Below are 11824 nucleotides of genomic sequence, written 5' to 3'. Positions count from 1 at the left end.
GAGTTGAGTGAACAGTACCACATCCAAGCAATAATAGTGTGTGTGCCAGATCAAACTTGATTTCTCATGTAGGAACCAGGACTAGAGAGCTTTACCAAACAACTGTCCCTTTCCTATCCCTTTCAGGCCCCTTAGGTGGGAGCTGAAGAATGCTAATGGTCTGCCCCTCTGAGTCTGTTCCCCCTTCTTCCCCAGGACCCTGAAAGATGACCTGTCCGTAAGAGCGAGAGAGACAGGGCGGGGTGTGTTGTCATCCGCACGGTCAGGGGGAGAGGACATGTAATCACTAACTGTGCTTTTGTAGAAAATGGGATGAAAAAAGGCAGAAGCCTTGGATAGGCCAGCACATGGAAAGAACTATGAATATCTCCATATTCCAATCCACTTACCCACCTCCCATCCACTCATTTATCCTTCCTTTCACCCATCCCTCCACCCCACCCATCCATCTATCCATCCCCTCTGCTCTCTATTCACTGACCTATTTCTCCTTCCTCTACTCACCTATCTCTCTTTCCTTCCATCCATTGATTTCTCCTTCCTTCTTTTTCCATCCATCCACCCACTCATCTGTCCACCTGTTCCTCCATCCATTCTTCTTTCTATTCATTTACTTAGTATCTATCCTTCCTCACATTCACCTACCCATCTATCCATATATTCATCCAATGATCCATCTCTCCTTCTAGCCATCTGCTCACTCATCTTTCCATCATCATGCAACAGACTACATGCGTAAGAGAAGGCATGATGAAAATAATTATTGGGTCTGAAGGCCAAGGTTTAGTGCAAAAGGCACTTTAACCAGCATCTCCCTTTGCAGTTCCGAGAAAATGTGCAGGACGTGTTGCCTGCCCTGCCCAATCCTGATGACTATTTCCTTCTGCGCTGGCTCCGAGGTGAGGGCAGAAGTGGGGGGTGGGGGGCACCTGGGTGAGGGGCATTGAGAGGGGTCTGGTCCCAACTGCTCCAGAACTCTCGGGATCTAGCCACTCCCTCTCACTTCACATGTTCAGGTCCAGGAGAAGGGAGGGTGCAGGGAATGAAGGTCTTACCCAGGCCCCCAGTGCTGTGCCTAGCTCCTCACAGCCCAGGACAAGGACAAGGTAACTACAAGGTAGCCTCTTTCTTGCCTCACACCTTCCTTACATCTTCACACAGCTCGGAATTTTGACCTGCAGAAATCAGAGGCCATGCTCCGCAAGGTGAGACCCATCCACCCCTAGGGATTTGGGGAAGGGCTTTGTGGGGAACAATCCATGCCTTGAGCCCCCATCTCCATCCCCTCCTCAGAGGTGCTGGGAGTCCAGTGGGGCCTTACCTCTTCTCTCTCTTTCAGTACATGGAGTTCCGGAAGTTCATGGACATTGATCACATCCTTGATTGGCAGCCCCCAGAGGTGAACCAACACCCCTACACACACACACACACACACACACACACACACACACACACACACACACACAACAGGTTTTTACAGACATAGCATTCAAGCAGCCTCTGGCTCACTGGAGAGCATGAGTGAAGGCCAGAAAGCCCGAGAAGCTTTTAGAACTGCTCACAGCCTACAGGGACCTCTCCTATAATAATTATGAATATTTCCTGGGTGCTTATGAGGTCCTGACCTGAGTTAAAACTTTAGCCACATGAACTTATTTAGTCATCACAGCTCAATGAGGTGGGTACAATTATCTCCATTTTACAGATGAGAACACAGGTCCAGCAAAGGTTAAGCAGCCTACTTGAAGTCCCACAGGCCCAGTATGGAGCTGGGATTTGAATTCACAAAACTGGGCACTTCACCACCACAGTTAGCTTGTGCCTCTGAGCCCTCACCTCTAGGGTCTTGCTCAGAACATTATGTCTGTTTAGTGAAGAACTCCTGGGACTGTTCTCTCCAACTCCTGTGTAGCCCACCAAGGAGTTGGAGAGAACAGTCCCACACACTAGTACCTTAGTAAAGCAATGGACATGGTTTCATTTGTAGAGCATGAGCTCTACAGGCCAGGCATTGATACTGGGAACTTTCCCTAGCAGTCCCCTAAGGGAGGAATTATCCAAGCCATTTTACAGAAGAGGGAATGGAAGGGGACTCAGAGAGGTAGTGTCACCTGTTCAAAGATGCACAGCAAGGAAGCAGTAGTGTCTATATTTGAACCAGGTATGTTGGCTTTCAGAATCCATGTTTTCCATCACTAAACCAACTTCTCTCAATGGAAAGGGATGTTGGGAGGGGGGTCAGAATTAAGGGTTTCGGAAGCTTTCAGCCAAGCCTAGGTAAGGCCTTGGCTCTTCCAGATACTCACTGTGAGCAAGGCCCTCCCCTGAGAGTCCCTTAGTTTTCTCACCTAGACAATAGTGCCACCTTCAGGGAAAGGACAGTGGTTGTATCATGCTGTGTGTAGGCTTGGGCCACCCAGGTCAGCCTAGTCTGGGGATCTCCAGGGAGGTGGGTAATGCCAAATTCTATGTATCTTTCCATGCCCAGGTAATCCAGAAGTACATGCCTGGAGGTCTGTGTGGTTATGACCGGGATGGCTGCCCCGTGTGGTATGACATCATTGGGCCACTTGACCCAAAGGGCTTGCTCTTCTCCGTCACCAAGCAGGACCTGCTTAAGACCAAGATGAGGGACTGTGAGCGCATCCTGCATGAGTGTGACCTGCAGACAGAGCGGGTGAGGCCCAGGCTGAGGAGGGGTGGGCCCACGTGGGAGGTGAGGCTGACAGGGAACACGGTCCCAGGAACACACTTGTGCTCTCTTCTATCACTATCAGAGGACTCTGGGATCAAACTTCAGCTCTGCTGCTTCCTAGCTGTGTGGTCTTGGAGGGTGGTCTCACATCTCTGAGCCTGTTCCTTACCTATAAATAATAAATAATGGTTGCAAATATTAAATGAGATATTGCAAATGTATGGCCCAGCACACAGGTCCTCATGCATATTTCTCAGCACTAGTTACTGTTATTGCCTCTGAGTCTTCCCCTGCTGTTCCTTGTGTCTGGATAGCTCTCCCCCTAGCACACGACTACCTCCGACACTTCCGTTAGCTCTTTCCCTTCTTTATTTCAGGTCTCAAACTTAGATGTCATCTCTGAGGTCCCTGTCTGGGTTAACGTGTATTCCCACAGTTCCTGTGCTGTTTATTTGCAGCATCTATCTCAGAACTTACAGTGATCTGGTTGCTTGTCAGTCTCTCTATGCAGACTGTGAACACTTTGAGGACCAGAACTGTGGATTATTGAGTATTATGTGTTATACTCTCAGTGTCTGGCACAAAATAGGTGCTTCATAAATATCAGTTGAATGGCAGTAAGAAAGGATGGATGGGTAGGTCAGTTAGTGGGTGAATGGACAAATGGACAGATGGATGGATGATAAATGGATGATGGATGGATGAATGGATGCATGTGTGAGTAAATAAATTCACTGTTTTGTCTACTTGTTCCTTTGAGGACAGAATAAAGGACAGGGAGATTCCCTGAAGGGTCATGTGCTAGGGTCACTATGTCCCAAGTTCTGAGCCTGCACTCTAAACCTAGGGACTAGTCTTTGTTCTCATCCTTGCAGTTGGGGAAGAAGATTGAGACTATTGTGATGATATTTGACTGTGAGGGCCTGGGACTGAAGCACTTCTGGAAACCTCTGGTGGAAGTGTACCAAGAGGTGAGGAGAAGGCCCCTGGGTGACCCTGCCTGCTTTAATGATGAGCTTGGCCTGCTGTGACCTTCTTGCTCACTCAGAGCCAGGATTTGGTAAAAGATTGTGGACTTCCTAGGCTCCAGCATTGCAAACTCAGAACCCAAGGACCTTAATGTGTTTCCCAAAAGATCTCACAGAACAGACCTCAGAGTCAACACTGTACTGACACCACAGGGTTCACCTTATGCCAACCCTTCCCAGCTCTGTCATCCCTGGTTCTGTGACTCCAGCAAGTCACATCATCCTTCCATTTTTCAGTTTCCTCACCTACAAAATAGGATATTGACATTCTGCATTTCAAAGGGATGTAGGGATAGTCTAGTGATTTGATATGTAAATTATGTACACAGTGCTTGGCAAATAATGAGCATTTAGTATACAGTAGTCATTAATATTACTATAAGATTTACTCTAAAAATTCTTATTATTAGAATGTGGTTGTTATAGTCTGACGTGGAAAGATCTCCTCCAGAGGCGAGTGGAAGTGATGGAAAGATCTCCTCCATAGCCCTTTGAACACTCCAGATGGGAGATTGCAAAGGTAGCAGGAATAGGAGAAGATGCGATGTAGGCTCTGATGGGGTTTTTCTTGGTTCCACAGTTCTTTGGCCTCCTTGAAGAGAATTACCCGGAGACCCTGAAGTTCATGCTCATTGTGAAAGGTGTGGCAAGTGACTTCACTTTTTTGTGCCTCTGTTTCCTCATTTGTGCCCTGGGGACAATAAAAGTGCCTTCTTTCCTGGGTAGTAGCGAGGCAGATTGGTTGCTTGGCTGTATGAAAATCACTTAGAGTACCTGGAACAAAGTACTCCATAAATAGAAATGTCTATGGTTGGCCTTACCGTAAGAAGAGGCAGTTCCAGCACTAGCTCTTCTAGGAATCTTCCCTCTTATTTCCCACCCACATTGATCTCTCCATTCCCAAACTGCTTGTGGCACTGGCACCTGAAACAGCCAAGTCTCACCTTTCCTATCTGCTGCCTTCTGGAGGCCTGTAGTTGTCTTGTGTGTGTTCACCCTGGTTTTTCCCCCTGAGTTGTCTACTCCTTGAAGGCAGGGCCTCTGATTTTCCACTTCTGTTGTATCCTTCGCAGACCTGGGACCACGTAGATGTTCAATAGGTATTTGTGTTGTTGTTTGACTGGATTGGTAGATGGAAGGGTGGGTGGATGTTTGATGGTTGGCTGGTTATTTGGGTGGTTGGTTGATTAGCTGCTTAGTTGATTGTCTAGTTTACTGGCCAGTTGGTTAGCTGTCTAGTTGAACAACTGGTGGTTGGTTGGATAGTTGGTTGGTTTGTTGATTGGTTGGTTTGTTGGATAGTTGTTAGTTTAGTTCACTGAGTGACCAGCTGGCATTTTGGTGGGGTAGGTAGGTGAGTAGCTAATTGGCAGATTGGTTGGCTGGCTGACTGGTTTATTGCTTGGCTGGATCTTATGCTGCAGAAGGCAATTGGATGGGTAGTTATCTGGTTGCTTAATAGACCGATGGGTTTTCTAGTTGGCTGATTTGATAATTGGTTGTTTGACTATTTGGTAGGTTGGCTGGTTGACTGGTGGGATGATTAGAAGATAAATTGATTGGCCATTTTGTTGATTGGTTGATACATTCGATGACTGATTGGGTGGTTGGTTAGTTGGTTGTTTGTTGGATGGTCGACCAGTTGTTGGACTGTTTGTCAGGTGCAGGGCATTTTCCAATTCATGACTCCTTCATATTATTGGCTATGGATGTTATGGAGAGAATGGCCCAATGGAATTATTTTCTCCTCCATTATCTCTGCTTATATCTCTCCAGCCACCAAACTGTTCCCTGTGGGCTACAACCTCATGAAGCCCTTCCTGAGTGAAGACACTCGCAGAAAAATTATAGTATTGGGAAGTAAGTAATTCCAGATCTATCCCCTGAGCTCTGTGCCATTTAGACTCAGAAATTCATCTCCAAAAGTGAAGCAAAATGTTTTGCACTACAGAGTCTTTCCAGTTACCTCTTCCTCATTCCTTCTCTTTGGTGACTAAGGCCTTCACAACTTCCTCCTTATCAGTTTCAGTTTGGTTGATAGTCAATCTTTAGGCTATGAGCCTCATTTTCCTTTCAACATTCATCACCTCAGTGCTTCTAAAGGCAGTTTGGGCTGAGATGGATGAGAAAGAGCAGCAGGAAGAGGAGATGTGATCCAGAGAAGAAAGGGTCAACAAATGCCATTTATGTGCTATATGATACCCAACAAGGCCCTTGACCTCCTAAGGCTTTAAAGCCTCCTTGAGAGAGAAGCTTGGTTGCCTCACTAGGTTAAGCATCTGACTTTGGCTCAACAGTTTGTGGGTTAAAGTCCTGCATCAGGCTCTGTACTGACAGATCAGAGCCTAGAGCCTGCTTCGGATTCTGTATCTCCCTTCCTCTCTGCCCCTCCCCCACTTGCACTCTGTCTCTCTCTCTCCTTCTCTCAAAAATAAATATTAAAAAAATTAAAGTCTCCTTGAGACAATTAGATAACTCTTTTTTTAAAAGATTTTTTAACCTTTTATGTATTTTTGAGAGACAGAGAGACAGAGTATGAGCAGGGGAGGTGCAGAGAGAGGAGATACAGAATTGGAAGCAAGCTTCAGGCTCTGAGCTGTCAGCACGGAGCCTGATGTGGAGCTCTAACTCATGAACTGCGAGATCATGACCTGAGCCAAAGTTGGCCACTTAACCAACTGAGCTACCCAAGTGTCCTGAGACAATTAGATAACTCTTATCTTCATTACTCATGACTGGAAGACCCTCAAAAATGTGCCAATTCCATCAGCTAGGAGGAAACATGTTTCCATAGCAACATAATGCTGGAAGACATATCCTGCATCTTGAAGCCTGGGAGGCTGGGGAATTGGCCCTGGAAGCCTAGTCCCTGTAGGCTTTCTCCCCAAGCTCAGGTCCCCCTGGTGGGAATGGGGGACTGACAAGCCCCATCCATGCCTAATAACAACCCTTCAACCCCTCTGCCCACAGACAACTGGAAGGAAGGTTTGCTGAAACTCATCAGTCCCGAGGAACTGCCTGTTCAGTTTGGGGGGACACTGACTGACCCAGATGGGAACCCCAAATGTTTAACTAAGGTATGAAGAGCCCAAGACAGAGGAGGGGAAAGGAGTAGAGCTGAGTGCCTTTGACACCCACTCATTCATTCCATAAATGTCTATGGAGAAACCCCTGTGAGCCAGGTTTTGAGCTTGACAGTCCCAGCCCTACAATCATCAGGCTCTCAGCAGCTGTAGAGGCAAACAAAAAATGAGGAAAATTTGACTCAGAAGGATGAGCTGGAAGGGGAAGTTTCCAGAAGAGGCCTTGACTCTGTAGGGTCAGGGAAGGTTTCTCAGGGGGTGGGAGAGGATGGGATGAGCAGGATACTTCCAGAAGATGTTGAAAGCATCTCAAGCAGATGAAACAGCACAAACAATGCAGTGGCCAAAAGAAGGAAGCAACCTCATTCAGTCCTGTATCTGCAGATAAACTATGGTGGAGAGATCCCCAAATCCATGTATGTGCGGGACCAAGTGAAGACTCAGTATGAGCACTCAGTGCAGATCAACCGTGGCTCCTCACACCAGGTGGAATATGAGATTCTGTTCCCAGGCTGTGTCCTCAGGTAAGATCCAGGCCATCAACCCATCCCTGGCTGGGTCTTAGACCCTCAGGTTCCCATCAGACTGAGCAGGAATTTGTCCCCTTCCCACCCACCCAGGTGGCAGTTCTCATCGGATGGTGCAGACATTGGTTTTGGGGTTTTCCTGAAGACCAAGATGGGGGAGCGACAGCGGGCTGGTGAGATGACAGAAGTGCTGTCCAGCCAGCGCTACAATGCCCACATGGTGCCTGAGGATGGGAGCCTCACCTGCTCAGAAGCTGGTGTCTGTAAGTCTACCCTGGCTGGGTCCCAGCTCTGGAAGGCTGGAGTCACCTGTCTTACAGTTTAGAGGGGGAAATAGAGGGTCAGTGACCGCCCCACCAGGAATATACAGCCTAGGTTAGTGCTATTCATTCACACAGTTGCTCATTCAGGCCACACTCTCAAGCATTTACTACACACCAAGAGCCAGAGACATACAGGCCTTGCAGAGAGTGAGAGCCCTCAGGACAGAGGACACAGGCAAGGGACAATAGGGCAGGTGCAACATTTCACAGGAGGAAACTGGGGCTTTGAGAAGTAAATCAACTTGTCCAGAGTCACATAGCTGACTGTGATGCCAGGGTACCACCTCAACCTAATGGTAGCTGCATAACCCTGGGCAAAATCTTACCAATCTAGACCCTTGGCTTGCTCACCTATGAAACAGAGATTACAACCCCTGCCTCTTGGGGTGGTTGTAAGGAAGTAGAGGGTGTGCACAGGCCTTATCCAGCACCTCACCTTATCCAAGAGGGCTGGGAGGCCTTTGACACTCCCAACTGCCCTCCTCACACTCCTACAATGAAAGTGTCCAAGTGTGGAGACAGCAGGATGCACTAGCCATTGTTCTTATTGCCAGTTGATGCAACTAAAGCCAGGCTGGGCACACACCAAAAGCAAATCAGTGTCTCTTTACAGACATGGCTCAAGGGTGACAGCTCCCATGGGAAAGGGAACAGGAGTAGTGGGAACTTGGCCCAACTTAGCAAACACAGCAGTTAGGAACACAGCCTGTCTTCACTCCTGTGGCCAGGGCAAGGACACGGGGAGTACGAAGCCAGTCCTAACTACCCATCTGTCCATTTGTCCCTACAGATGTCCTGCGGTTTGACAACACCTATAGCTTTGTCCATGCCAAGAAGGTCAGCTTCACAGTGGAGGTGCTGCTCCCAGATGAGGGAATGCAGAAGTATGACAAGGAGCTCACCCCTGTCTAGGCAGCTCCTTCACTTCTCAGAGACCCCTAGCCCTCTCATTTCTCTATCTATATCCCACCCCCTCAGAAATTGATCATTACTTCTCTTGACACTGTGAGATTAGTGAGTAGAGAAAGAAATGCCTTGGGGAAGACTTATATGCTGTGGTTAGATCAGGAAAGTTATGAGAGGCACAATTTTAGAGGATGCCAAGATTGTAAAGAGGGAGAAACAAGGCAAAAGCAAGAGGAAAATGTCACTGAAACCCAAGAAATAGGAAAATGAATCCTTAGCTTTTGTCCTTACTTCTTCTATGGCATTTGTGTGTGTGTGTGTGTGTGTGTGTGTGTTTGAATTTCTTCCCTATGATCTATGAGCCACGTGGGTTACAGATGTATCTAAATTGTTTTTACCTCTACTCCATATACTCAATGTATACATATGAAGTTGAATGAAGGTAGTGAGCAGGTAATTCATGGGTATGCCTGACAAGAAGGAACCTCACCTGGAGCAGGTTTCAGCACCTCGGACAGAGACAGGGCTGTGGAAGGAGTCAGGTGATGCAGCCCCTAGGTTTCTGGGAGTGGCTGCCCCCTCAGGCAGGTAGGAGATGCCTACATAAGGCTTTGTCTGACTCAGGGCACACAGCTTTCCCAACCCATCACTCCAACCAGTACTCAGTTGCATACTGTTTGGTCAAGGAAACTCATGGCAAATTGGGCCAGGGCCTATGCTTCTAAACCTAGCATGCTCCACTATTTGCATGGGCTCTGAGAAGCATGACCCCCTGACACCCTCTATGGCCCTGGGTGACTAAGGGAGAGGTCGGGACTCCCTGATGTTCTTCCTTCAAGTCAGACACATGGAGACACTGGCTTGAGCGCTACATCTTGACACAACTCTTGCCAGGAGGAGCAAAATTACATAGAGAATGTGGGTGGGTGGGAACCAAAGGGCTGGCTGGTCCTTGGGAATGAGTTGCCCAGGGCCAAGCTGCTGGAGTGAGCCAGAGTGGGGGGCCTGACTTTGAAACCAATCAAGCAAACGTTCAACCGTGGCTAGCACTTTCTCTCTGCACTTACAGACACAAGATTTTATCTCCACTTTATAGATGGGAAACTGAGCTCCCAAAAGGCACTGGCCTTGTTTCATGTGGCACATGGATGGCAGAAATAGCACTGAAGTTAAGGCTACCCTCCCCAACCTGCTCACTCCCACCAAATTCATGTTACTATAGCAACGTGCCAGAACAAGACAAGACTGCCAACTCTCAGAGGTAGGAAGGGTGAGGGAGGGAGAAGGAGAGGAAAAGGAAAAGAGGGTTGTTAGATTTATGGGGGGAAATGCAATATTTGGAACATATTTAAAATTCATTGTTTATCTGAAATTAAAATTTAATAGGGCATCCTGTATTTTATCTGGCCACCCTACAAGTGAGGGAGAAGGGAGAGTGAAGCAAGGGAGAAAGGGAAGAGGAGGATGGGTTCACTCTCTTGGAAGGGAGAGTGAGCCAAGGGGTCCTTGGGAGAACGTGGCTCAGGCATCAATGATGCAGGGTGAATGGACAGGGTGGTCTTACCTTTGCCCCCAAGGGAAAGGCTCCCACATTGCAGTGGGGTCAGAAGGAGGATGAGGGGGTGGACCCTTTGCACCCTTGAAGCTGAGGCAGCCATGAACACCACTGGATGCCCTCATTTGCCCAACCTCCTCTATTGCCACTCAGAGATGTCACTTTGAACAGAAGGATACTTGCTACCAAGAGACAGGGCAGCACAGGGAGCCCAGGCCAGGGCTGGAGCTGAGAACCAAAAAGTGTCCCTCATCATCTGCTAACACCCACGGCAAATCAGCTCCCACCTCATTTCCACCATCAGTGGGGCAATAGCCCTCCCCAGCTCCCAGCCTCACTCAGGGGTCACTTAGCTCCAGTTCTGAATGTCCAGGAGGTGGTGTGGAGGGAGGGGAAAAGGCCCTACTTTGTTACCTTGGCTGATGGGCACACGACTCCAGCAGTGGTCAGCAAGCAGCGTAAAGGCAGAAAGACTGAGGTCTGCATGCTCTCTACAGTATGTGAAGGTCAATTACCTTTCAGTTCCAACGGCCCAGAAATGACTGGGAAGGAAAGGCTTCATCTGCCCTTGGTAGCTACAGGCTGTTTCCCATAAGAGGGATCAAATTTGGCAGTCTGGGACACTTACCATGCAGGACCCAGGCCAGGGCAACCCATAGGCATAAAACAAGCCAAATGGTGCCAGATAGGCACCTTTCCCAGAAATCCATCACTGCAGTAGCCTCTCCAGAGAGCCCACGTTCACATCATGCAGTTACGAGGTCATATGTGACCCCCAACACACAGTGCTAACATACACAAGTGCCTGAGAGAGTTAAGGCAAGACCAGAGCACCAGAGAAATAGAAAAATTTATTGTGTGTAAATAAAAGAGTGGCTTAGTTGTCTTCTGAAGGGCCTGCTGCCTCCAAGCTTTCTTTGATGGTAGACTGGGACACCATATCAATCTCCTCCTCAGAAGAGGGTCTCTCCATTGCCACAGCTATGCTTCCAACTCCTGGGCAGCCAAGGGGACGGTGCAACATGAAGGCCTGGACTACCTTCTTCAGGGCCAGCAGGAACAGAATCAGCAGCAGAGTGACACATCTGAAGGCCAACACCACAGCCACCAAGTGCTTCAGTGTCTTGCAAGAGGCTGGGAAGGTTGGGGCCAGGGAGTAGCTCAGGACTGGGAGGAGCGAGGCCTGCCACACAAAACAGCTGGCACAGACCTTGAGCCCAGAGTTATTCAAAGTAGAAAAAGAAAAACCAGAAACATGTGGGGAAACAGGATGTGGCTTGGGATAGGACAGAGCAGGGAGATCAGGACCAAGAGCAAGTGTCCATGGGCCTGGATGGTGGAACCTGACCTTTTGGGGCCTAGGCTGCCTCCCAGCCCTGCACCTACCTTTAAACCATGATATCAGCAGCTTCTTAATTGTCAGTGGCCGCATGACTACCATATGGGTGTTCTCTTCATCTGGGAACTCTGTGGAGGGGAAGCTGTTAGCCCTGGAATCTTCTTCCCCTCCCAGTTTCTGGCAGACACCCAGAGCCAGGTAACTCCTAAACAGGTTGTGTCCAACAGCTAAATGGGGGCAGGAGGCAAAGGGCAATGAGATGTCACCTAACAGGGTTTAAGAGAAAATACCTAAAGAACACAAATATCCATCCACAGGTACTGATTCAATTCTAATACCTCCATTCCACGGACTACACCATCATAAAT

General features: G+C 48.3%; 1 protein-coding gene across 1 annotated transcript; it reads left to right on the top strand.

Annotated features, from left to right (window-relative positions):
- The first annotated feature begins 834 nt into the window (after positions 1 to 834).
- LOC120227892 (SEC14-like protein 3) lies at positions 835 to 8865 on the top strand. Its single transcript, XM_039225924.1, has 11 exons — positions 835 to 899; positions 1162 to 1205; positions 1340 to 1399; positions 2489 to 2677; positions 3571 to 3666; positions 4304 to 4364; positions 5500 to 5583; positions 6694 to 6800; positions 7191 to 7330; positions 7427 to 7596; positions 8447 to 8865. Exons 2-11 carry the CDS (start codon positions 1194 to 1196, stop codon positions 8566 to 8568), a joined length of 1041 nt encoding a protein of 346 aa, XP_039081855.1. The 5' UTR covers positions 835 to 899; positions 1162 to 1193; the 3' UTR covers positions 8569 to 8865.
- The last annotated feature ends 2959 nt before the right edge of the window (positions 8866 to 11824 follow it).

Source organism: Hyaena hyaena, unplaced genomic scaffold (assembly GCF_003009895.1).
Source record: "Hyaena hyaena isolate Hyena2069 unplaced genomic scaffold, ASM300989v1 scaffold_19, whole genome shotgun sequence".
Taxonomy (NCBI): domain Eukaryota; kingdom Metazoa; phylum Chordata; class Mammalia; order Carnivora; family Hyaenidae; genus Hyaena; species Hyaena hyaena.
This window is presented reverse-complemented; position numbering and strand designations above follow the sequence as displayed.

Coding starts and splice junctions, on each gene's coding strand:
- LOC120227892 (XM_039225924.1), top strand. Junction 5,584..6,693: donor AAAAATTATAGTATTGGGAA/GTAAGTAATTCC, acceptor CTCTGCCCACAG/ACAACTGGAAGGAAGGTTTG. Junction 7,331..7,426: donor TTCCCAGGCTGTGTCCTCAG/GTAAGATCCAGG, acceptor CCACCCACCCAG/GTGGCAGTTCTCATCGGATG.